The sequence below is a fragment of the Cydia strobilella genome, chromosome 26, assembly GCF_947568885.1.
Source record: "Cydia strobilella chromosome 26, ilCydStro3.1, whole genome shotgun sequence".
In the NCBI taxonomy this organism is placed as follows: domain Eukaryota; kingdom Metazoa; phylum Arthropoda; class Insecta; order Lepidoptera; family Tortricidae; genus Cydia; species Cydia strobilella.
In genome coordinates, this window is record NC_086066.1 from 1,258,140 (window position 1) to 1,283,798 (window position 25,659).

The 25,659-nt window shown below is 38.6% G+C and overlaps 1 protein-coding gene across 1 annotated transcript; it reads right to left on the reverse strand.

Annotated features, from left to right (window-relative positions):
• Positions 1-4,112: 4,112 nt before the first annotated feature.
• LOC134753172 (zinc finger protein ZFP2-like) lies at positions 4,113-24,373 on the reverse strand. Its single transcript, XM_063688968.1, has 12 exons — positions 24,129-24,373; positions 21,922-22,047; positions 19,202-19,792; positions 17,605-17,735; positions 12,268-12,342; positions 11,148-11,286; positions 9,516-9,628; positions 8,737-8,830; positions 7,401-7,559; positions 6,330-6,431; positions 5,945-6,043; positions 4,113-5,261 (listed from the first exon to the last, which is right to left on the reverse strand). Exons 1-12 carry the CDS (start codon positions 24,267-24,269, stop codon positions 5,112-5,114), a joined length of 1,920 nt encoding a protein of 639 aa, XP_063545038.1. The 5' UTR covers positions 24,270-24,373; the 3' UTR covers positions 4,113-5,111.
• Positions 24,374-25,659: the final 1,286 nt, after the last annotated feature.

Here is a 25,659-nt window from a genome sequence, read left to right on the forward strand (position 1 = left end):
TGCACCAGTGCACAAGTAGCATCTAAGGGCAGCCTGGGCAAACCGTGCCTTCGTAACGCCCCTCTAGTTCTATAACTTTAGCTGCTCGTAACGGCGTTCATAAACTGGTTTATAATAGTGCAACGCGGTCAACCAATATTTACGTCCATCATGTAGTGACAAGTCAACTGCTTGTGGCCCTCGCCCAGCTTGACGGCGCCCACGGCCCAACGCCGAGACGCGGTGCCTGTTGCTGGCTCGGCCTATACCCATCACGACCAATTTGGTGAGAGCTTTCCAAATACCTCTGTTACGTTTAACCCTAGCATTAACATCCCAAGTGCATTAAGGCTACATGCTAGCAGGCCCGCACCTATCGGATCGCATTGTTCAGTTCAGTCATACAGGTATCTAACCTGGTTTCATCTAATCTTGTGGTGACAGTGACATCTATTTGTTAGCCCTAATCTATGAACAGATCTAGCCCTTCCACTTACGAGCCAGTATTAGCTCCTTTCGCTACTACATTGTAATAATGTAGAAAGTCTATTTCAGCTAGATACCTAATTTCATCTAAAATACAAAATAGTTTATTTGGTTTTGGTTTAATCAGTTAAACCAATTCACAAAACATAAAAGGCTACAATCTCCCATTTAGCCTAATCAAACATTAAACTTGCGTCTTAACTTCTGAAGACCCCGCTATGCCACTACGAAATAGGTTAAAAAAAACCGGCCAAGTGCGAGTCGGACTCGCATTCCAAGGGTTCCGTACATTACACAATTTGAACCATGTATTTTTTATGTGAAACGTGAGTGAAATGCCTTTAAATAACGCGTAGGGGTCGGATCAAAAACTTAGTAATTAAGCCTGACTCACGCTTGACTGCACATTTCTAATAGGTTTTCCTGTAATCTATAGGTAAAGATCTGTTTTGTGTATTTTTTTCAAAATTTTAGACCCAGTAGTTTCGGAGATAAAGGGGGGGAATGGTAATTTTTTGCCTATTTTCTTGAACAACTTCTAAATTGTTTATCCTAAAATTATGAAAAAATATATATTTGAGATTCTCACAATGAGCTCTTTCATTTGATATGTAACACGATATAGTTTAAAAAACTTTATTTTTTAATTTTCACATTTACCCCCCAAAAGTGGCCCCCATGTTTAAAATTCATTTGTTTACGTTACATGTTCGTCTTTGGGTTACAAACATACATATGTATACTAAATTTCAACTTAATTGGTCCAGTAGTTTCGGAGAAAATTGTCTGTGTCAGACGGACAGACAGACAGACGCACGAGTGATCCTATAAGGGTTCCGTTTTTTCCTTTTGAGGTACGGAACCCTTAAAAACCAACAAACTGTACTTAACTTACCTAATACACAATTTGAGATCGGTCCCAATTGTGTGATTAGGTCCAATCAAAGATCTATAATACTTTATAACAATATTCAATTTGATCGTAAGTGTATAATTATATGAAATAAAACTATGAAAACGGATTATATCGCGTATATTGAATTTATAATACATCCCGACGTTTCGAACCCTTTACAGCGTTCGTGGTCAACGGGTGACTGAGGAAAAATTACAAAGTGCAAAAATACCCACATACTAAAATAATGAACAATCATAGACTACAAACTTTAAGGCTGGTTGTACATGCAAAAACGGTTCATAAGGCTAGTTACACACTACAATTATTTTCAAGTAAAGATATATATTTATACGCGAAAAAAACTACGCCGGCTCCAACCCTACACCACGGACCCGAGAAGATTTAATTCCCTCCTAAATTGTAGGAGGGTATCCCAATATGGGATACCCTCCTACAATTTAGGGTGGGTATTTTTGCACTTTGTAATTTTTCCTCAGTCACCCGTTGACCACGAACGCTGTAAAGGGTTCGAAACGTCGGGATGTATTATAAATTTAATATACGCGATATAATCCGTTTTCATAGTTTTATTTCATGAGTAACTATCGCGGTAACCGAAGACAATATTATGTATAATTATATTTCAAATGTAAGCGTTTGTGCGTGGGCGGGTGTGTCTGTGTGTGTGTGAATGTGTGTTTTGTTAGCATTAAGTTACATAGCACGACTATAATATACTAGGTAAAGAAGGCAGATCTCATAGCTAGATATAGGGCTAGTTTCAACTAATCTTGGAGCGACGTCTATTTTGCTAGTCGTTATTTACTGACACAACTTAGCACCATTGCTTACCACTAATTAATAAATTGTTCTTCCTTACCAAGGCACCTACGGTATACAGAATTGTACACACGCGGTCAGCATATAACGAAGGATTACATCGCAAATCGCAACATTGTATTCCAGGCAACCAATATATAGGATACAGATAAATTCCGGAATATCCACATTTGGCACACAAATAAAGGGGCCGTTTGCTCGAACTGTCTGGCAAGCTCGGGAGCAATATAAAACATTGTGCACCATTTCCATACAACAAACCAATAAAACTTTTTACAAAAAGAAAGGCCAGGCCATCTAGCTAACGATGATAAATTACTTTTAAGAACCCTGCCGGAACTCATGGCATTTCTTCAAAACGCGGCAATAAACAGCGTTTCACTTCGCAAAACCCTATTGTGACAGGGCTCGCCTGTGCATCGGCGCTATTGTCTATTACACAGACGGCCTTTAACGACGAACCACGACGGACAATTATATAACGCTGGGTACGTCAAAGTCAAAGAATGCCGCAGCCTCTATAATGCACCCGAACAAAATAATAATACAATGGAGGTCCATGGGAATAATGTTGTAGGTGTTTTAGCATAACCTCTACAGTGCAACCAGTTATTATATAGGATAACAATTTTAACAATTAGCTCCATGCATGAATTTATTTTTATTTTTGGATTCATAATTTATATCGTTGGAACACCGGAAATGATAAAAATATTTTTGTAAACCTTAACATTATTTTATTAAAAAATATTTAAAATGTTGAAAATTTTTGAGCGGTTAAACGCTCATAATTTTTGGCGCGAATTCGACAGAGCGTGATGACGTCACACGTCGGGCGGCCCAACTGACGTTTGCTACTAATGACACTAATCTGTCGAACGCGTGACGTCACGTGGCGTTTCGAGCGTTTCGCGGGCAAATTATTGTACTTTTTATTTATAATTTTAAGTAATTAAATGGTAATTTAAAAACGGAAATGCATTTGTAACATGATATAACGGTAACAAACATCCGAATAAAACATATTTCGTTCAAATATAAACTTCATGCATGAGGCTAATTAATTACGTACTTGTTTTAGTGGAGTCTGTTGACGGTGTTAGTGTATTTTATAATACCTAATATGTTTATTGTGTCTGGTGATATTGAGGTGCCGGGACACGTGCCAGTGCTGCTTGTGAAGTGCTATTACTTTTGTATGTCATCATCATGTGCCCAAAGTAATATTCTTTAGTACGAGGTGATAAGAGGTTACTCGCAAAATCTTTATATTTATAAATACTTAAATACATAGAAACACACATGACTCAGGAACAAATATCCGTGTTCTTCACACGAATAAATGGCGTTACCAGGATAGGAACCCGGGACCATCGGCTTCATAGCAGGGGCTATAGTTAACGCTATCTCTACTGAGCTCGTTCACTTACCTGTACTAACAATGGCATTCTGTTAAACAAAAGCCATTATTTCTTTTATGTGAGCGCGTGGCCTTTGTGCCTGAGGCTCACACACAATTGGCCACGCGCGCAGGCACAAAGGCCACGCGCTCACATAAAAGAAATAATGGCTTGTTTAACAGAATGCCATTGTTAGTACAGGTAAGTGAACGAGCTCAGTAGAGATAGCGTTAACTATACCTACTACGCCAGACAGGTTGTAGATGTTGTAATATAATAATTCAAAGGCAAAGTTTTGACTCGTCAGACGAGAGAGACAAACTAGACAAAGGTATGAAAATGAAATAAAACTCAGAATACTATTAATAAATAATATTTACAATTTAATTGCACAATACAATCACACTAGCTTGCTAACATCAATTATTTATATTTAAGTACAGTCGCCATCAGATATATCGGAGCGCCTCTATTGTCAAGGCGTTAGAGTGCGTGTTCAGATATTATGGACACCTTGGCCGCTCCGATATATCTGATGGCGATTGTACTTATTATCATACATCGTTTGATTTTTGTTTATATACAGTGTGTTAATTTAATACGGGCGAACATTTAAACGGTGGTTAGCATAGGACCTAAGAAATATATTGAGATAGATTTTGCTCAGAAATACAATGAAAATTTTACCCATACAAAATAATTGTCCCCGCAATATCCACCACACCAGTTACGGGATACGAGCTTTTTAAAGTAACTGTCTACGCTTGTTGGCAGTTACTATAAAAAGCTCGTATCTCGTAATGTCATGTCATCTTATGTTTCTTAATGTTTGCTGTTAGGTAAAATAAAAAATAATAATTATGGGGTCATAATTAAGTGTAACTTAAAAAAACTTCTTAATTAATGATTAGACGGATAAATTCTATATCAGGTTTAATTTATTGCCCGTATTAGATTTACACACGGTATATACCTGATTACGAAGAGGTACGTACCACTTATTTGCAACATACATTTTAAGGCTTCTACAGATTATAAATTTTGACTTGCTTCCGATTATCGTTGGCCGCGCCTCCACAACATGGCATTAATTTATGTTTTTAATATTACCTAATTAAGAAAAACAGTAAGATGTTATTAACTTTTAGTAAAAAATTTATACGGTTGAAAACCGCGTGAAAAGTCCTAATCATGGCGGTAATTTTTATTTTTATTTTTATTTTTATTATAAACTGATCGGCGATTGGCCCTAGTCACACCTGATGGAAAGTGAAGACAGGGCCTAAGATGGAGCTCACCGGTTCAGTAACAGCCTATTCACTCTTGTTTTAAAGAGACCGAGGTCATATTGATCAGGGAATACAGATGGCGGGAGCGCATTCCATTCCTTAGCCGTCCGTACCAAAAAGGAGGAGGCAAAACGTCATGGCGGTCATGTTTGATCAGTAATACTCGTAACTACGGAGCGTAAACGATTGGTATGTCGGCTACGCACCCTGGTTTTACTATTACACTCCGCTGGCAACGAGCCCGCGCCGGCGCCGTGGCGGCGGCTTCACCTTCATGTGTACGTACTTGATGTGTGTAGACAAGGAACCGGATTGGGTGAAGGTTTTGTTGCAGATTTGGCACCCGTAGGGTTTCTCACCAGTGTGTACCTAGACAAAACAAGAATTTATTAAGGAATGGCTGTGAAAATCAGTCGTCAGGTTTGTAGCGTCGGCTTTTTTATATTGGCTTCTTTATAGAGCGGGACAGCTATACACGTGCATGTTGTCCCGCTCGCAGGCCGGATGACGTCACTCACCACTTTGTGTTTATAGACGGAGCTCTATACATATATATCTAGGAAGGTCACTGCGCGCACTGGTACTTCTCTATAGAGCAGGACTGCTATACACGTGCACGCTGTCCCGCTCGCAGGCCGGATGACCTCACTCACCACTTTGTGTTTGTAGACGGAGCTCTTGTCTAGAAAAGTCTTGGGGCACTGCGCGCACTGGTACTTCTTTATAGAGGGGGACAGCTATACACGTGCATGTTGTCCCGCTCGCAGGCCGGATGACGTCACTCACCACTTTGTGTTTGTAGACGGAGCTCTAGTCTAGAAAAGTCTTGGGGCACTGCGCGCACTGGTACTTCTTTATAGAGCGGGACAGCTATACACGTGCATGTTGTCCCGCTCGCAGGCCGGATGACGTCACTCACCACTTTGTGTTTGTAGACGGAGCTCATGTCTAGGAAAGTCTTAGGGCACTGCGCGCACTGGTACTTCTTTATAGAGCGGGACAGCTATACACGTGCATGTTGTCCCGCTCGCAGGCCGGATGACGTCACTCACCACTTTGTGTTTGTAGACGGAGCTCTTGTCTAGGAAAGTCTTAGGGCACTGCGCGCACTGGTACTTTTTTATCCCTGCGTGCACTCGTTCCTTGTGGCCCTACGATGAAACCGGTTAATTAAATAAATCTTATACCTTTTGCGTGTTTAATTATTTCGATAACTATTAGTACATTGTGTATTAAGGTCGGTAAACAAGAATTTACGAACGAGTACCAATTGAGGCCCGAAGCCGAAGCCGACCTTTTCGCACGTGTATTGTACAAAGTTTTCCAGTACATATGGCCCATTAAATTTTCGACATACGCACGTATAGTGCTAGTTACCGCATTAGGGCGGTGAATTAGCACCATATGTACTGTACAAATAATGTTATAAACTGTTACCTTGGCTTGTGCGGCGGTGAGGAAGCTCTTAGGGCAAAGCGGGCAGGGGAAGGGACGCTCCCCTGTGTGACGCAGCTGGTGTGTTTTCAGATTCGCGAAGCTCTATACAAAACAACATATTTAATGGTGATACACACTGGAGCAATCTACAGTAAGTAAAATAACTGAAGAATTAGTTATCAACTTGTAATCATTTAATCAAACCCGTTAATATTTAGGTCCCAAATATGAGAAGGGTATTAGAAAAATATTGTATCTATTATTTAAAACTTCGTTTTATTTTTTGTTTACAATCTCATTAATTACAGCATCTGGAAGACAAATAAATAAAAAACCTATCATATCGTATAAAATTTAGGTAAATGTCGACGGAGGTACGAGGAGAGGAAAACCGAGGAAAAGGTGGATGGACTGTGTGAAAGATGATATGAAACGAACGTAAGTGAATGATGAGATGACGGGTGACAGAGAGGTATGGAAGGAAAAGACATGCTGCGCCGACCCCAAGTGAATGGGACAAGAGCAAGCGAATGATGATGATCGTATAAAATTTAGGTGTCAGTTTTGTGACGGTCCAAATAAAATTTGTTAATAACTATACTATCATAAACCCCATGTTCAGGCAAGTACACATCATCAACTACATAAACAAATAACACGGTAATTACCTGTTGCTAACCGCCTCGAAGCCGGCTTCAATGGGGCATGGGGCAGAGCCCCCGCTCTCGTTGGTTCTTAAATTTAATGTTCCGAGTTCGTTAACACCTTTTACACAAACACAGAACCGTCACAGGTCAAATGTATAGCATTTTCACAATAAAACCGTTTTTATTACAGCGCGACAGCAAAAACGTGCCGCCCGTATTTTGTTTTCTCTTGCGACTGGTTTCCCTTTTTAGCCACGGGCGGAGCACCGGAGAGTGGCGTGACTGTCGCGCGATCGGCGCAAGGGCGGCGTTTTCCCGCGTCATTTGAATTATGTAGCCGATAGACATGTTTTATTATGCCTGAACAAAATGTATGTTACTTTTTAAATCAATAATCCTCTTGAGACTGAGTCTAAACACTCACCGTATACCCCTTCCCGCAAGTTTCGCACATATATTCGTCTAGATGAGCACGTCGGGCCGCACTGTATTTGTAGATAAGCTTGTACCGTGGTTTGATCTTTAAGTGTACGCGATCGATGTGCGTGCTGAGTGACGACTTCGTTGCAAATGGTTGGTTACACTGTAACAATATTATAAAAATAAAAAAACTGGCCAAGTGCGAGTAGGACTCGCGTTCCAAGGGTTCCGTACATTACACAATTTAAACAATGTATTTTTTATGTGAAACGTGAGTGAAATGTCTTTAAAAAACCCGTAGGGGTCGGATTAAAAACAAAGTAATTAAGCCCGACTTACTTTTCTAATAGGTTTTCCTGTAATCTATAGGTAAAGATCTATTTTGTGTATTTTTTTTTTCAAAATTTTAGACCCAGTAGTTTCGGAGATAAAGGGGGGAATGGTCATTTTTTGCCTATTTTCTTGAACAACTTCTAAATTGTTTATCCTAAAATTATGAAAAAAAATATATTTGAGATTCTCACAATGAGCTCTTTCATTTGATATGTAACACGATATAGTTTGAAAAATTTTATTTTTTAATTTTCACATTTACCCCCCAAAAGTGGCCCCCATGTTTAAAATTCATTTGTTTACGTTACATGTTCGTCTTTGGGTCACAAACTTACATATGTATACCAAATTTCAACTTAATTAGTCCAGTAGTTTCGGAGAAAATAGGCTGTGACAGACGGACAGACAGACAGACAGACGCACGAGTGATCCTATATCTATGTAAAACCCTTTTTATGGGCAAATAAATGATTATGATTATAAGGGTTCCGTTTTTTCCTTTTGAGGTACGGAACCGTAAAAAATGTTTTAAACATTACGTCAATACACAAAAACCGGCCAAGTGCGAGTCGGACTCGCGCACGAAGGGTTCAGTACCATTACGCAAAAAACGGCAAAAAAATCACGTTTGTTGTATGGGAGGCCCCACTTAAATATACACGATTTGTATTGAAACCAAGCGTGCCGTTTTTTCATACAAAATTTACGCATGATATAATTTTAAAATTACTTATCTGTGATAGGAAATATGTTCTTGCCTTTGGGTGCTCGCAATTTTTGGGCTGTTGCAGTTAATTATCACGAAACGAAGCATTTTTTAAGTTTTTACGGACATCCGGCTGCAACAACCGGCGGCGTGGACTGTAAAGAGCGACGGTCAACCACGACGCTTGGTCGGGGTTCGGACACGCGAAGTATATGCATTTGCGTCTTCTATGGTATATTTATTTCTGTGCATTTTTCCACTTTTAAATTTATTCTAAGCTTAATATTATTATAGTACTCACATCATCACACTTATAGCGCGTGTCGGCGTGGGCGGAGCAGTGCGCGGAGAGCCGCGACTCGTCGGGAAACGTCTCCCCGCACGCGGAGCACGCCCTGGATAATTTTCATGTAACTATTAGATTAAGTAACTCCAAATTGTGTTATATGTGACCTACTAACATTTATTTACATACAAGATATATACAGTGGTACTACGTAAACGAAATTAATAACTAGCTAAGAGCCTCGGTAGAGAGTATCATTTCGTTCCATTAGGGGTTGAAACTCTAGGTCCATGGGGTCCCAGCGCGCACAAGTTGTTTGCAGAAATCGCGAAGCGTCTGGTTGACGTAACTGGTGACCGAAGAGCTGGCGGCTTCCTCGCACAACGTATCGGCATTGCGATACAACGAGGAAATGTCGCCAGCATCCTTAGTACAATGCCTCAAGGGCCTATTTTAGATTTAAGCTAGTTATTAATTTCGTTTGTGACCTACTTAATAATTATAGAACTTAGTGTAAAAAGAGATTGATATAGTCAAACTAATTACAGTTTTGTGGAGCTTTGTTATAGATTGATATAGATTATAATAAATAAAATACAATAATAAAATTACACTTCTAGATTCCAATATCACAAATTAAGTAATAGTACTACCAAAGAGAGTATATAGGATAGAGGGTTACTGTCATAGTAAATTTTGTAGTCACAGTAAATTAATTGCCATCTATCGACACACGAGAAACTGTCCTCCACCATCCCCTTGAGTTTAAAATAAATAAATAATAGTACACTAACTTGAGACTAGGATCGCAAGTGTTGTCGGGCGTGGTGTCTGTGTGTCTGGCCACGGCGTCTAAACTCGCGAACTGGACCAGGCAGACACTGCATTTCAACTCCGGCACTGCGGGCTGCGTAACAAAATATATGAATTCCGGAATTTTCGCGACAAAACAAAAGACTGTCGCAATCTTGCTAGTGTTAGAATTTTTTTTTTATCGATATCGATAGTCGGGCAATGGAAGAAAAAAATGGTATAACAATTTAAAAAAATATTAAATAAGAAAATTTACGTAAGGTTTTTATAAAATTATATAGCAACAGATGCAATTTCTTTTTCGAAATCTACGTCAGAACACACAGCAGCACATTATATTTGGTTTGTGACAATGATAGGAGTAGATAAAGGAGTGTACAGGTTTTTAAAGGGTCGGCAACGCGCGTGTAATATCTCCGGTGTTGCAGGCGTTCATAGGCTACGGTAACTGCTTACCATCAGGCGGGCCGTATGCTTGATTGCCACCGACGTGGTATAAAAAAAAAAAAAAGATAATCATTATCATTAATTTCTCAAACTTCTCACATTTATGTATACTATTAAATTATGTATACTAATTGTATCTGTTTTGTATATAAATTTATACAAACGTCACAATTTTCTTTTTATATATATATTTTTTTGGTTGACCGTCTTTTTTTAGGGTTCCGTTAAAACGGGACCCTATTACTCTGACCCTAAGACTCCGCTGTCCGTCTCAGTTCAGTTCAGTTTAGTTTATTTATTGGTAAAAAATATTTTACAGGTCACACAGGTACATTTGAAATACGACGCTTATATACAATTAAATATGATTGATAAAATACACTGGCCAAAGTTTTCAATTTCTTAAATAATCATCGTGCAACAGTTGTCAATACAATAATATTTTAAATAATCTCTTTCATAAAATCATCAATAGAGTAACATGCTTGGTCAAGGAGTAGACATTTAAGTTTTTTATTAAATATTGAATCGCTTTCTGTAAATTTAATGTCATTAGGAATTTTGTTGTATATTTTTGTCTGTCTGTCATCAGGCTGTATCTCATGAACCGTGATAGCTAGACAGTTGAAATTTTCACAGATGATGTATTTCTGTTGCCGCTATAACAACAAATACTAAAAACAGAATAATATAAATATTTAAATGGGGCTCCCATACAACAAACGTGATTTTTTGCTGTTTTTTTCCGTAATGGTACGGAACACTTCGTGCGCGAGTCCGACTCGCACTTGGCCGGAAAAAATCTAACTCTAGCAAGATTGCGACAATGTGGTACCATTTATACTGATTTAAACTAACACGATTTTTCACTCATAATTTAAAACTAATACGGGACTTAATCGCGTACAAACTTGCGTTTATTTATGGCCTGACGTTTCGAACGTGACGTGCCGCGCGGCAAGAAGATGTTGATACAATTCCTTGCCAGTCCACGCCACGAACGTAACGTCACGTTCGAAACGTCAGGCCATAAATAAACGTAAGTTTGTACGCGATTAAGTCCCGTATTAGTTTTAAATTATGGTACCATTTACTTGAAAATGTCACATATTTTGGATACAACCGTAAATCCAATCGAATTGTCGTCCATAGCCGACAGAGGTTACCTTGTTGTGTTTCCTCGTCTTGTGCTGCTGCAGCCCTAGGGCTCCGGTGAAGGTTTCTCCGCAGACGTCACAAGCGCCCCCGGAGGCGTTCTCGCCGGGATGCTGAATGCGCATGTGCGTGTAACGGGTTGAAGATTTCCTGCACATAGTGTTTTTAACTAGTTTAAAGGGTTCCGTACCCAAAGGGTAAAAACGGGACCCTATCACTAAGACACCGCTGTCCGTCAGTCCGTCTGTCCGTATGTCCGTCTGTCCGACTGTCTGTCACCAGGCTGTATCTTATGAACCGTGATAGTTGAAATTTTCACAGAGGATGTATTTCTGTTGCCGCTATAACAACAAATACTAAAAAGTATGGAACCCTCGGTGGGCGAGTCCGACTCGCACTTGGCCGGTTTTTATTACTAAAAGTCTAAATTAAATTAAGTCCTGCATAGGCAATATTTCTTCGATAGGAAGTATTAATTTGTATTATTAACGATTATAACAAGATACACGTTCCTCCAATTTTTCCAAACTACAAAATCGTTATCTGCGTCTCTATCGCTCTCGCTCGAATATGCAAGTTCCCAAACCATGGCATTACGTTTGGCACTTAAATTACAAAAAAAAAACAACACATGCAGGGTGCCCCTAAAACCAACGCCAGGACTAAAAGGGCTCATAGAATAGCTGATTGTCTATAAGAAAATTTAATGAAAATATCATAGTTTTTGAGATAATTATCGGTATTTAATCGATCTATTAAGTCTTGGCGTTGGTTTTAGGGACACCCGATATACTCTTCTTTGCCTGTCCCTCTTCCCAGTTTATCTGGGGTCGGGCCTCCTTGTATGTCTGCGCCAGAGTGCTCTGTTCTGGCTTGTCAGCGTACTCAGGTTCTCTTTCCGGATCTCTTTCTGCATGTCTGACCACCAGGTGTTGGGTGGTCTTCCTCTTCCTCGGGATTGGTTGGGTATATTTAGGGCCTTTTTAACAGAATGGTCATCATCACGTCTAAGGATATGGCCATACCAGCGCAATCGACTTTCCTTTACTTTCTCAACTATAGGTGCTACCTTAAACGATCCCCTGATAAATTCACCCGATATACTGTAACATAATTATTTAGTGGACTTACTTAAAGGTCCGTCCGCAGTATTTGCACTCGAACGTCCTGCCCGCGTGGAACGCAGAGTGCAACATGGCGGCGCTCCTAAAATTGGAAAAAAGACGTCACTTTTACATACCATAAATAGCTTCGCTCTACCGGTAATCTCTCTCTTTCTATCCCTCTTCATCGAACGGGTTTTATGTCCGATTCATTCGCCATTCAGGTGGCCCACCTCTGGAATGGTCTTCCCTCTAACATTAGGAAAGAACCTAACAACTCTAACAAAAATACTGCTTTAAAAAAATCTGTGCCTGATTTCTTTGCTGGCAGTTCAAAGAAAAATTAAGTATCTGTCTGACAAGTCGAATAATATCTAAACATAAGTATTATATGTTTATATGAGCATATATATTATTAATCTATATTCATGTATTAATGCCATATGTATTAAAGAATTATGTGATACAGGTAATAATTAATTGCAATAATTACATGACATGCGTCGTTATTGGCGAATATATTTGCATGTAAAGACAAGGATAATGTTTTTAAAAAAACCTAAAAGCTTTTCTTACCGAGAAAGCATATTACTCTATTATAGAATTTTTGACTGAATTACCTAATTAAGATTTACTGCATGACATAACCCCGTTATGACTATTATTGTTTTTCTGTGATATTATGATTAGCGTGTATTTTTATTGAATTTGTATGCCAATAGGCACGACATAGTGATACTGAAATATGTATTTAACATCTTGTAACTTACCATAGAGTAACTTATACTAGAGTGGTACTGTCATAGTAAATTTTGTAACCCCAGTAAATTCACTGCCATCTGTCGACACACTTTGAAACTAAAAATGAAGATTAAAAAAAATACGATAGAATGTATTTAAATATAGATAAATGATTTTTTTTATTTGCATTAATTATTTCTATGATTTTGACCCATGTTCTTTCACTGATATGCGTTAAAATTGTTAAATAACAAACGAAACCGTCAACGCCATCTATACGACTGTAGGCCAAAACTAGTAGCGCCCTCTGAACGAGAATCAAATTTTCTTGATTTTCGAGGCACGTTTTTTCCTTAGACTGTATCCATCTATTACGGAGTTATATCTATCTTTTAACTTACCTATGTTGAACAAATAAATCTTTGAATGTTTATTGTATATGTTGTTAGATATAACGTTTTCTTTTGGTTTTCAAATGCACCGCCTACAATCTTTTCTGCTTTGCCTTAAGGTTGACTGGTAGAGAATGCCTCATGGCATTAAGTTCGCCTTTTGTACATTAACTTGTTCTTTTGTGCAATAAAGTTTAAATAAAGAAATGTACGGACATGGACATGGGAAAAAGTGACCAAGTCCACCGGTGGCCGAGGCGGGAATCGAACCCGCGTCTCCAGCTTACTCGGCTAACGTCCTGACTCCTGACCACTAGACCACCCGGCCACGGCGGTACCCGTCCCAAATTCTCTGGTGTATGGTATTCTTGTGGTGTTTTTCTTTAGTGTATGTTATCTATTTCAGTTATAATTTATATAATAGTGGTGTGACTATTTAAGAACACTTTAAAAAAATATTTCATAAAATAATTTGATTTGTTCCCTAGTTGGACGAACATGAGTTGTGTTTTTTTTTAATGTAGGAGGCAAACGAGTAGACGAATCAACTGATGGTAACAAATTACCGACAACGCCGGGAATTATGATAAATCCATACTAATACTAGCTTTTGCCCGCGACTTCGTCTGCGTGGACTTAGTAACAACAGCTAAAGTAAGTACAGCGCCTGGAAAAATTCTCATAGCAAATTCAATTTGAACATATTATGCACACAAATTAGCAGGCACTTCATTAATTATCTCAATTCCACCCCGCTTTTTACTTTCTTAAGGGATGATTTTCGGGATAAAAACTATCCTATGTCCTTCTCAGGGACTCAACCTATTTCTGTGCCAAATTTCATCTTAATCGATTCAGCGGTTTAAGCGCGAAGAGGGAACACACAGACAGAAAGTCAGACTTTCGCATTTATAATATTAGTATGGATTATAAATGCGAAAGTCTGTCTGTCTGTGTGTTACCTCTTCACTATTAAACCGCTGAACCGATTTAGTTGAAATTTGGCATAGAGATAGATTGAGTCCCGGAGAAGGGCATAGGATAGTTTTTATCCTGAAAATCATCCCTTAAGAGGGTCAAAAGCGGGGTGGAATTGAAATCCATACTAATATTATAAATGCGAAAGTCTGTCTGTCTGTCTGTCTGTGTGTTCCCTCTTCACGCTTAAACAGCTGAATTGATTTAGATAAAATTTGGCATAGAGATAGGTTGAGTCCCTGAGAAGGACATAGGATACTTTTTATCCGGAAAATCATCCCTTAAGAAAGTAAAAAGCGGGGTGGAATTGAGATAATTAATCAAGTGTCTGCTAATTTGTGTGCATAATATGCTCAAATTGAATAATTGCTATTCAATTTGAGCATATTATGTATATATATATAAATTTTTTCCAGGCGCTATACTTACTTTAGCTGCTGTTACTAACTCCACGTAGACGAAGTCTCGGGCAAAAGCTAGTAATTAATGAAGTGCCTGATAATTTGTCTACATAAGCTATTAAGCATACTTGTGCTCAAATTGCATGATTGCTATAACATTTTATCCAGGCGCTATTTTACTCTAGCTGCGGTTACTAAGTCCACGTAGACGAAGTCGCGGGCAAAAGCTAGTAATTAATGAAGTGCCTGATAATTTGTCTACATAAGCTATTAAGCATACTTGTGCTCAAATTGCATGATTGCTATAACATTTTATCCAGGCGCTATTTTACTCTAGCTGCGGTTACTAAGTCCACGCAGACGAAGTCGCGGGCAAAAGCTAGTAATATAATAATTATCTGAATTGCCGAAAGTGCCATATTGTTTTTTATTTCTTATTGTTTTAGTTGTTAATTAGAAATTTATTTTGCAATAATATCATTAATTCTGTCTGACATTATATTAACTAGGGTGCCCTAGCAATATATACATTTTGACCGCTTAATTATACTCTGAAGAGATAACTTTTTGACATTGTGTTTAGTATTACTTCCTATATTTATTTTCAGTCTTAGGCTAGGCTTTTTACAATATGAGTATAAAAGTAAAATATAAAACACTTACAAAACATTACAAAAATATATAAACACATTATAAAAAACCTAACCTAGGGTGCCGCCGGCAGCGGGGCAGGGCCCAAGCTGCCGGTGGTCAGGGCCGCAGAGAGGAACCGGCGGACTATCCGCGCCGTGTCCAAGATCAGCGCCTTCTGCATCTTACCCTTGATTGTTTATTCTTTATTGTTTATTATTATTTAAGTTGACAATTGTACCTTAACAGCTAGAGCCACAGCGGCACAAATTGGGAGACAGTAATACTTATACATTGGGTACAAAAGTATTTTCATAACAATATTAATTATACTTATATAATACTACTTACAGGCATCTCTCGCTCTATCACTCTCTTACACTCAATCATCAGTCGTCCGATTGCACTCACAAACAAATCACACTCCGGGTGTGCCTCGAGCACGGAGTTGAGCAGAGCGTGCGCGCGCGCGACCGGCGCCTGCGCGTGCGCCCGCGTGCGCGCGGTGCTCTCCGCCAGCAGCGGGTGACGCCGCGCGCGAATGTACTGGTTAGGCACAAATAATCGCATGAAGGCCTCGACAAGGGCTACGCTATCTATTGTGTTTCTAATAACACCGATCGTGAATTTCGCCAAAGAGAGCAACCTCCGCAACTGGAGCGAGTCGTACCCTAGATGTCCCTGCAGAAACAGAGTAGGGTACATATACGGATAATAAGTGTGTATTTTTTTGTATATAGCCCTAAGATACGACTTTTGGACTTGCTCTAGCATAAGTATATATTTACTCTCATGCGGACTCCACACCACTGCATTCGTTTCGAGAATGCTGCGCACGAGTGCCGCATACAACACGCGTGTGGCTTCCACAGTCAGGGGCGCGGAATTGCGCAGAACGAAACCTAGTCTTTTGTATGCAGTCTTGACCACGGCCTGGACATGTTCGCGAAACGTTATATTTGAGTCAAAGAGAACTCCTAAATCGCGTACCTGTTCCGAGCGCGATATGTCGGTGCCGCCAATATTGTAATTATATGCTTGAGGTGTATGGGACCTGGTGAAGGACATCATTTCGCATTTACTTGCATTGAAATATAGTTCATTTTCAACACTCCAACGATGGACCGCCTCTATGTCCCGTTGCAGCTCCTCGCAATCCCTTTGACTTTGGATCGGTTTAATCAATTTCACATCATCAGCGAACATTAGCAACGTGCAGTGATGCACTTCGACAGGTAGATCGTTTATCAGCAGCACGAAAAGAACCAACCACCTAGCGAGAGTCTCTCAAGGTGTTGGTCGAGACTCTTCGCTATGAGACCGTTCGCTGAAACGACTATCGGGACAATGATCGTCGAATCAACATCCCACATGGCGGTTATCTCGTGAGCCAAGTCTAGGTACTTACTGGACTTGTCCTTCTCGGCTTTCACGAGATTCTCATCATGGGGGATGGTATTACTATCATTATTATTGCTATTTAGTATTACTATCATTATTCTCTGACATTTTATCTCACTGTATTTGACTTTCAATTTTATTTTTATTTTACTGAATTATTATTTTTTACAATTTGACGATATTTTTGTGATTTCATGTTATTTAGATACATTGTGACATTGTTAAATATCATGTAATTTCCGATAAGAAATGTGAAATTACAAATTTATTTACATACAAGATATATACGGTGGTACTACGTAAACGAAATTAATAACTATAGCTTGACCACAACCGCTGTGCCGCTCCTTAGGTATGCGAGCGGCGAGACGGGGGGCAGTGCGCTCTGTCATTCCGCCGCGGAATGACAGAGCGCAGTGGCTGCTCTGCCCCCCCGTCTCGCCGCTCGCATACCTAAGGAGCGGCACAGCGGTTGTGGTCAAGCTATAGCTTAAATCTAAAATAGGCCCTTGAGGCATTAAGAAATACATTAATCTAATCTAAATCTAATCTACCTTAGAAAGGGGCAGCATGATTCGTCCCTGAAACGCTGTCAAACTTCGGTCTTGTAGCAAGTTTCCTTTCTGTACGGTAGTACTATTATTTATTCTGTGGCTATAGTATGGTAGGGTAGGAAACAGTGGCTCGGAAATAATAGCCGGGTACAGTGGCTCACTCAACCTAATTCCAACATGATACAGGCAATATTGGGGCGACTGAGCCACTGTTCGAGCTGAGCCACTGTTTCCTACACTACCCTACAGCTATATCTATAGTACTCACCGCCGCCGTATGACCTGGTCGCACACCTTGCACACATATTTATGCGCGTGGCTCTCCACCACGTGCTGGCGCAGGTGTGTCGGGAACTTGTAACGCGAGAAACATAGCGGGCACTCGTTTGCGCCTGTACTCTGAAATATATTTCGTGTGATAAAGGACTTGTTTAGACACTTTCTGATAAGAATAGAATAAAATAGAATAGAAATCATTTATTCAGACAACACATCAATACAACACATATATAGCAAATACAAGACAAAGATAAACAAAACAGTAGAAATGGAGATGTGAAGCCGAAATGGTCTCCACTCAGCAATGCAGCTGGCACGACTAGCGCTAGCGTGGTCAACGGCGCTGAATTTCTGTGGAGCCAGCGGAGTGTGCGGGACGGGACACGTTGTGGACGACGTGAGTGACGTGACATAATAATATTAAGTACTAATAATATAAATATATAATATAATAATATAATATAAATATAATAATATAAATATATAAAATAAGAGACACAGAGAAAGATCTCTGCAGAAAGATGGCAGGGCACAGGCACCGTAAAATAACCCAACTGTTTGTAATCCAAAAATATATCAGATAACTTTCCAAATCGATTGAGAAATGACTGAGTTGCGAGGTAACAAACATTATGGTCTAGACACACGTCCAACCTTTACCAATCTTATATTTTATGATTTTTTCATACTTAATTTAAAAAACAATTTTAATAACAAAACTTCCGTGAGACATAGACATATTAAATATATTAATAACGGGTCAAATATATTTAATATATCATTTTTTTATTAAAAATACCTAGACTTGCCCATTTTCATTTTTAATCCGGTAGGCAGATCAATGAAGGTTGGCCTTGGTATGGGATCCTCTACTATTAAAAACATTACAGCCAATTGAAAGCCTCCTTTCGAAGTCAGCTAAACAAAAAAACCGGCCAAGTGCGAGTCGGGCTCGCGCACGTAGGGTTCCGTACCATTGCGCAAAAAAATGGCAAAAAAATCACGTTTGTTGTATGGGAGCCCCACTTAAATATTTATTTTATTCTGTTTTTAGTATTTGTTGTTATAGCGGCAACAGAAATACATCATCTGTGAAAATTTCAACTGTCTAGCTATCACGGTTCATAAAATACAGCCTGGTGACAGACAGACAGACAGACAGACAGCGGAGTCTTAGTAATAGGGTCCCGTTTTTACCCTTTGGGTACGGAACCCTAAAAAGGTTAATAACCCAACATATATATTACAGCAGGCTCTGTGAGTTATAGACCTCGCAAATAATACTTCGTAAAGGCGGGCGTAACGGGCGGCACGAAGTGGGCAAATCGCGTCGTGTGCACCAAATGGCCTTAATGCATTCACTGCCAGAAACGCATATATGCGTTCATCGTCATATAAGTTTGTTGTGGTAGTAGTAGTAAGTTGTGTTGTGTGTCACGTGTGAAAGTCAAAAACCGACATTGGCAAATTTACTCTGTGCAAAATTGCAGGCAGTAAAAGCCAGATAGGATAAAAAAAAGTTTGTTCCTAGGCCTCGGCCCAAGGCAGTGAATGCGTTAAAAGATGTAATTAAGAGTCACACTCACCGGGTCATGGATTTTGTTGTGGTTCTCAAACGTGATCAACGACAAGAACCCTTTACAGCACTTCTCGCACCGCACATGCGCGTGCCTATAGTTCTCCGACTCTCTTCTCGCCTCCATCTCCCGTCTCTGTTCCTCCTCATTCAACTTCACCACTCTAATGTTGTATTTATTTTCAAATTTCACATAATCCTCCTCCGTACTGAAAAACCATTTGAAACCCTTTTTCTGTTTTCCAGGTGCTTCCTTCACTTTCACTTTCACTTTTTTTTTACTCTTCTTTTCAGTTTTAACTCTTTTCCGTAACGTCATACGGTTTGCTATGTCTGCGGCTATAACTTGTGAATATTTAACATCGCTTACAAATATTTCGGGTTCGCAAAAAACTGACACCGATTGTGAGTCATTTTCATCACTGTCTTGTTTATCATCGTCGAGTTTCAAGTCTATGTCGAGTTTCGTTTCTGTGTCGAGTTCAGTGTCAATGCTAGTGTCGGGTTTAGTGTCTGTGTCGGAGTTAATTTTGGTGATGGAGAGATGGAGGGAAAGCTTGTTGGCTACTCTGTCTATGGTTCGGATGAAATCTGTTGTGATCTGAAACAATAGTTATTTGTTAAGATCATATACTTAAAATCCTGGGGTCGTAGTTTTTACGAAATCGGCTGCCATCTGACCTCCCAACCCAAAGACGAAACTAGATTTTATTGGAATTAGTCTGGTTTCCTTACGATGTCTTCCTTAACCGAAAAGAGACTGGTAAAATATAAAATGATATATCATACATAAGTTCCGAAAAGGCTGGATGGGAAGAAGACGCTGGATGCAGACTGTCGAAGATGAAGATTAAAGGTATAGATCACAGGAGGACCAGGTATCTTTTGAAACTAGGTAAGAGCATTCTAAGACTATTGACAGGTATCATTACAGGTCATAACACTCTCAACAGACACCTTAAGATAATGGAAACTAGCAGAGACGCCTCCTGTCCACATTGTGGTAAGGAGACTAGCTTTCACTTACTAGCATAGTGTATTATGTATGCGGAATCAGTTATAATATATTCGGTAGAGACACGCTGAAAGAGAATGAACTAAAGGATGTCGAACTTAAAGATGTCCTTCTGTTCTGCAGGAAAACAAGAAGATTTGAGGAGAATAGTGTGGGAATGCCGCCGGGACAGTAACCTGCAGCTCCAACTTCTGGGAACTGGGCTGAATGAACGCGACACGTGATCGACAGCCCGCCTGCCTCCGGCCGGGCGTTCCTACACTACATCTACATCTAAGTTCCGAAAAACTTATTGGTACAAGCCAGGGTTTAAACCCGCCACCAGCGGATTGAAAGTCGCACGCTCTAATCGCTAGGCGACTATGCTTGTTGCCAATGCGAGTTTGGTGAATTTAAATGCCTTAAAATCAGGTTTTGAATAGCCGTGGCGAGTGACAAGGGCTGATTCACCATAGATAGATAGATAGAATACTATTGGCACACCTCAGTAAAGGATACAGCTTACAGAAAACAATTGATTAAGGATAGAGGTAGACAACAGGCGGTCTTATCGCTGAAGAGCGATCATCAGACAACCTTTAGGTAGCGGAAACAAATCATTTAGTCAAGAGTAGGTGTTACATAAAACGTTATGAAGCCAATTTTTATACACACAATTACAGTAAATAAAGATACACAAATAAGAAAATTAAAATAGACATACATAAAAATACCAGGGAGATTTTGGGATTATACTGAGCAACTTTTACTATGGGACCACTATGGGACCAACCGCGAAATCGCGAAAAAAAATTGGCTGTTTCATAACATTTTGGCTGGTCCATTATCTATGGGAGGGTAAATATTTCTAGTCTAATGTAAGACTAGAGGTAAAGAGTTCCAGAGTGAAACAGCTTGTGAGAAGTGTTTGAAAATTTTTGAAGAAGAGGATGGGACAGAAAGAAGCAGATTATGTGACAACCTAACAGAATTTCATCATAATTACCAGTCATAAAACTAACTGTAATAATAATAATATATTTTATTTTTATTATTATTTATCTCCACGGGACTTAATCGCGTAAAATAGTTTTAAAATGTACCTCCGACGTTTCGAGGACGGCGTTGTCCCCGTGGTCTCGGAGAAGACTGGCTAAAGTTGACATCAACATCTTCTAGGCGCGCGAGTTTTTCGAACTACCCGCACTTGGTCTTGTTTATTAACTTGAACGTTTTGCGCACTAGGGATGCTACCGGGTCGACACACAACACTCACAATATTCGATTTTTCAACTTTCGATATTTGGTTTCGCTTACACTTACTAATGAGTAAAAATCGTGAAAGTTTAAATCAGTATATTTTATTTTATTTTAATTTAAATTTAAATTGATTACTAATAAGTAAATGTAATTAGCCTAGAATAGCGTAGAATAATATTACTATTGTGTGCCCTTACAGGGTGTCATGATCTGACTTTATATTATGTAACACCTATTATGTACATGACAATACAATAAATAAATGATAAATGATATTCTTTATTGTGCACCACATAATGGAAAAGAATACAGAAAAAGGACACACATTACATTAGGTAACAACAGGCGCTCAAAAGCCATCTCTCCCACACAACCTTTGTAACTGTATTGAGTATTCCAAAGACTCAACGAAGTTGTGGAGAAAGAGCAGAAAACCAGAAAAACGCTAAGATAATAGAGACAGTAAGAATACTGACCGTGTGCGTGTACTGTCGGAGCAGTAGCTCGGCGCGACGGCAGCGGCGGCGCAGCTCGCCGCTCTTTAGCAGCAGCATGCCGCAGGAGCTGCACAGATGCTGCGGGAGCCCGTCCCATACCGATAGCTGAACAGTCAAGGGCATAAATATATATACATTCCCAAAGTTTCATAAATATATGTACGCTCTTACACCTTAGACAATAAAGTCACGATCACATATTTTTGTGCCGATATCTGGATCGATATTTTTGCTTTCGACTGAACATCAAATATCCATAATTAAAATAAAACTATGAAAACGGATTATATCGCGTATATTGAATTTATAATACATCCCGACGTTTCGAACTCTTTACAGCGTTCGTGGTCAACGGGTGACTGAGGAAAAATTACAAAGTGCAAAAATACCCACATACTAAAATAATGAACAATCATAGACTACAAACTTTAAGGCTGGTTGTACATGCAAAATCGGTTCATAAGGCTAGTTATACACTATAATTATTTTCCAAGTAAAGATATATATATATATACGCGATAAAAACTATGCCGGCTCCAACCCTACACCACGGACCCGAGAAGATTTAATTCCCTCCTAAATTGTAGGAGGGTATCCCAATATGGGACCGGCAACAAACTGGCAACAAATTCAATATACGCGATATAATCCGTTTTCATAGTTTTATTTCATGAGTAACTATCGCGGTAACCGAAGACAATATTATATCCATAATTAAATTGAACTTTACATTTGAACAGTAAGAAAGAAATAAACTGTTGTTAGTGCACCGTCAGTGAACTCTTTCAAAAATAGACTGGATACACATTTTTGAACTTTAAAAGAGCAAAATAAATACAAGTGGCGCAATGTACATGCACCAGCTCCAAGAGCTGCTATTAAAATAAGTCTCTCTCTCTCTCTCCCCTTTTTCTACCCTTTGGGTGTAGGCCTCCTTCATTTTGCGCCATTCGTCGCGGTTCTGTGTGACTTGGAGCCACTGTTTATTTATATTTATTTATATTTATATTTATTCAACATTACATGTCATGTGCATTACAAAAGATGTTAGTTACAGGTAGTTGGTACATGACACCCTGATAGGGCACAAAATGCTAACAGATAGGTACTTACAATTTTAGCGAAAATCAAAATAATTAATATAATTTAAAGCTAAGATAGTTCATTTGTTTCCCCGCAGTCTTCTTGATGTCGTCGTCCCAACGCATCTGGGGTCTACTTTGAGGACGCTCTTCCCCCCATGGTCGCCACTCGACGAAATAAGTCTATTTTACCAAAACATCACAATCACAGAATATGGAAAGGGTGTCAGCACTAAAAAGTATAACATATTGTCTATGTAACATATAATTTTATTGAAATATTTTTAAATTTAGTACATTGATCATGCATATTGTGAAAAGGGTGGGTACAAGAATAATTCCTTGTGGAATACTGAATTTAATATATTACGTATTACGTCTGGCCAGTAAAGATACCTACTCTGATTAGATTTTAACTTATTACTTTATTCGCCCTGTCTCCTATTCTCGCACAAATGTTTCACATTTAGTGTCAATTTGCAATACTTTATCTATACAAAATCAACAAATATCTTCATCAGATAAGTTGGTATCGGAGAGTCCGTGGAGTTTCAAGTAAAACCAAACATTCCGTAGATGTGTTATATGATCGGTAGTCAAGTATAAAGAGAGCAAGTAAATCTAAACATTAATCGAGTAGCGATCGAGTTAGATTTATTCTCTCTGGACGAATTCACAAGGGCTACGCTTTACGTATTGTGCTACTGTAATCTGTAAGCTAATGTATTGTACCTATTTTTGTGTCAATTTCCATACTGTCGAATTAGGATTTCCTGTAATTGATGGTGTGTATGTAAATAAATAAATAAATTAGTTATTTATAGACTATTATTGCTTACATGGTATTTATGCAATTCCGTGCGTCACATATTTATGTTGCAGGCAGTAACGTATAGTTACTGGTAATATGTTAATTTAGACATTACATTCAATTTGGTGAGCTCATTATTTGAATGCAGTTATTCTATGGCATCATATTTGTATAAATGTAAAAAAGAACTCATACAAAACGAAAAACACTGGTAATTTAACTTAAATTACGTCTTGAACCTGTTAACCATCAGTGTAATACTGGGCTATAGTTGAGTGGGGTAAAATACTTACCGTAGAACCCATAATATCGATAAATATCTCATCCAATCTGTTATCATATATTCCGAATAGTCTAACATCAGTGGCCAGACATATACGACACGCCTGCAGCTCTTCAGCTTCAGACCCCATCTCAAGCTTTATCGAATCCATTTTGCTCACAAAACAACTTGTTAATTCACAAATTATCTCAAAAATATCATTTTATTTGAGTTCATATGGAAATAATGCAAATAAATTGCTGGTAATGCAAAAATTGACCGATTTACATTACGATATTATATGATAAGCGCTAGTTACGTTATGATCGATAGTAGCTGATAACTCAACTTTCAACTTTAATTTGTATGCAGTAAGGTTTATGATTGCTGCTATATTGTATTAAAAATTTCAGCAAAAATGAATCAAGTAGTGTCAACAACTTCTAACGTCATTGTCATTTTTTTTTATTTAATCATCTACGTAATGTTGCCAGCCAAATAAGAAACTACCATAATACCTATTCAAAACATATTTAAGAGGCCGTAGTCGATTTTGGAGCAAAAATGTAAAATTGATAGATTTAGTCGTTAAAATTATACACGTTTTGTTACGTAATATCTAAATAACAAGTATTGATTTCTATTAGCACGTCTTCTCATCTTGCCTTTTAATAATGAGGTCGCGAGCGTGCGTCACCGGTAATGCATGAAGAGAAGGGGCAGTTTTAAAAAATTCATCAAAAAATCATGGTGGTAAATTATACAAATTGATGTATAAGTATAGTTTCAGCAAATGTTGTAGATTGTTTAAGTATCAAAATAACGTTGAAATTAAGTCGATTTTCAGAGAAATTGTCACTTGTTTTGAAGTAATTTCTGGAGAAAATTGATTTCGTCTAACTTTCATTTACACTACTTCAAAGTCATAATAATAAAATGTAGTCTGATAAACGTCAAGTACAGGATATGTGTAATACAAAATTACCATGTTTAGTAGTCCAAACTTTACGAAATTAACAAATAAGAGCGACAAAATCAGTGCTTTACGCGCGTTTACCTAAACGTCCATCAGAAAAGCAAACATTACTAATTTAGTGAGTCTGTTTTCAAAAAACTAATCTGATAAAAGGTAAGATAAGAGGACGTGCTAATAGAAACCAGTACTTGTTATTTCAATCAGGTAACAAAAGGTGTAAAATTTCACGGACTAAATCTATCAATTTTACATTTTTGCGACTAAAATCGACACCGGCCTCTTAAAAGCTAAGTCAGGCGTCATAGTATTTTACAACAGCATAAAATGTACGGGCTCTGGTTATTGTGTAAATTATTTATATTTTAACTATAAAACTCCCGTGAGACTCGAACATATAAAAATTATTTTTAACGGGTCACTCACGTATTATTAAGTCGAATAGCTCGTGAAGAGGATCCTCGTAACTTGGATCGAAACGTGTCGAGCTATTCGACTTAATAAGATGTGAGTGACCCGTTAGAAATAATTTTAATCTTTGTCCAGCGCATTTCCCAGTTCAGCTGGGGTCGAGTCTCCTCGTACATCG

Bases quoted from the DNA above. Each gene is read 5' to 3' on its own strand.
- LOC134753172 (XM_063688968.1), bottom strand. From the start codon at position 24,269: ATGGATTCGATAAAGCTTGAGATGGGGTCTGAAGCTGAAGAGCTGCAG. The intron at 17,736-19,201 runs GTGAGTGTGACT...AATATATTTCAG, and splicing joins ACAACAAAATCCATGACCCG to AGTACAGGCGCAAACGAGTG. The intron at 9,629-11,147 runs GTAACCTCTGTC...TTTGTTACGCAG, and splicing joins AGACGAGGAAACACAACAAG to CCCGCAGTGCCGGAGTTGAA.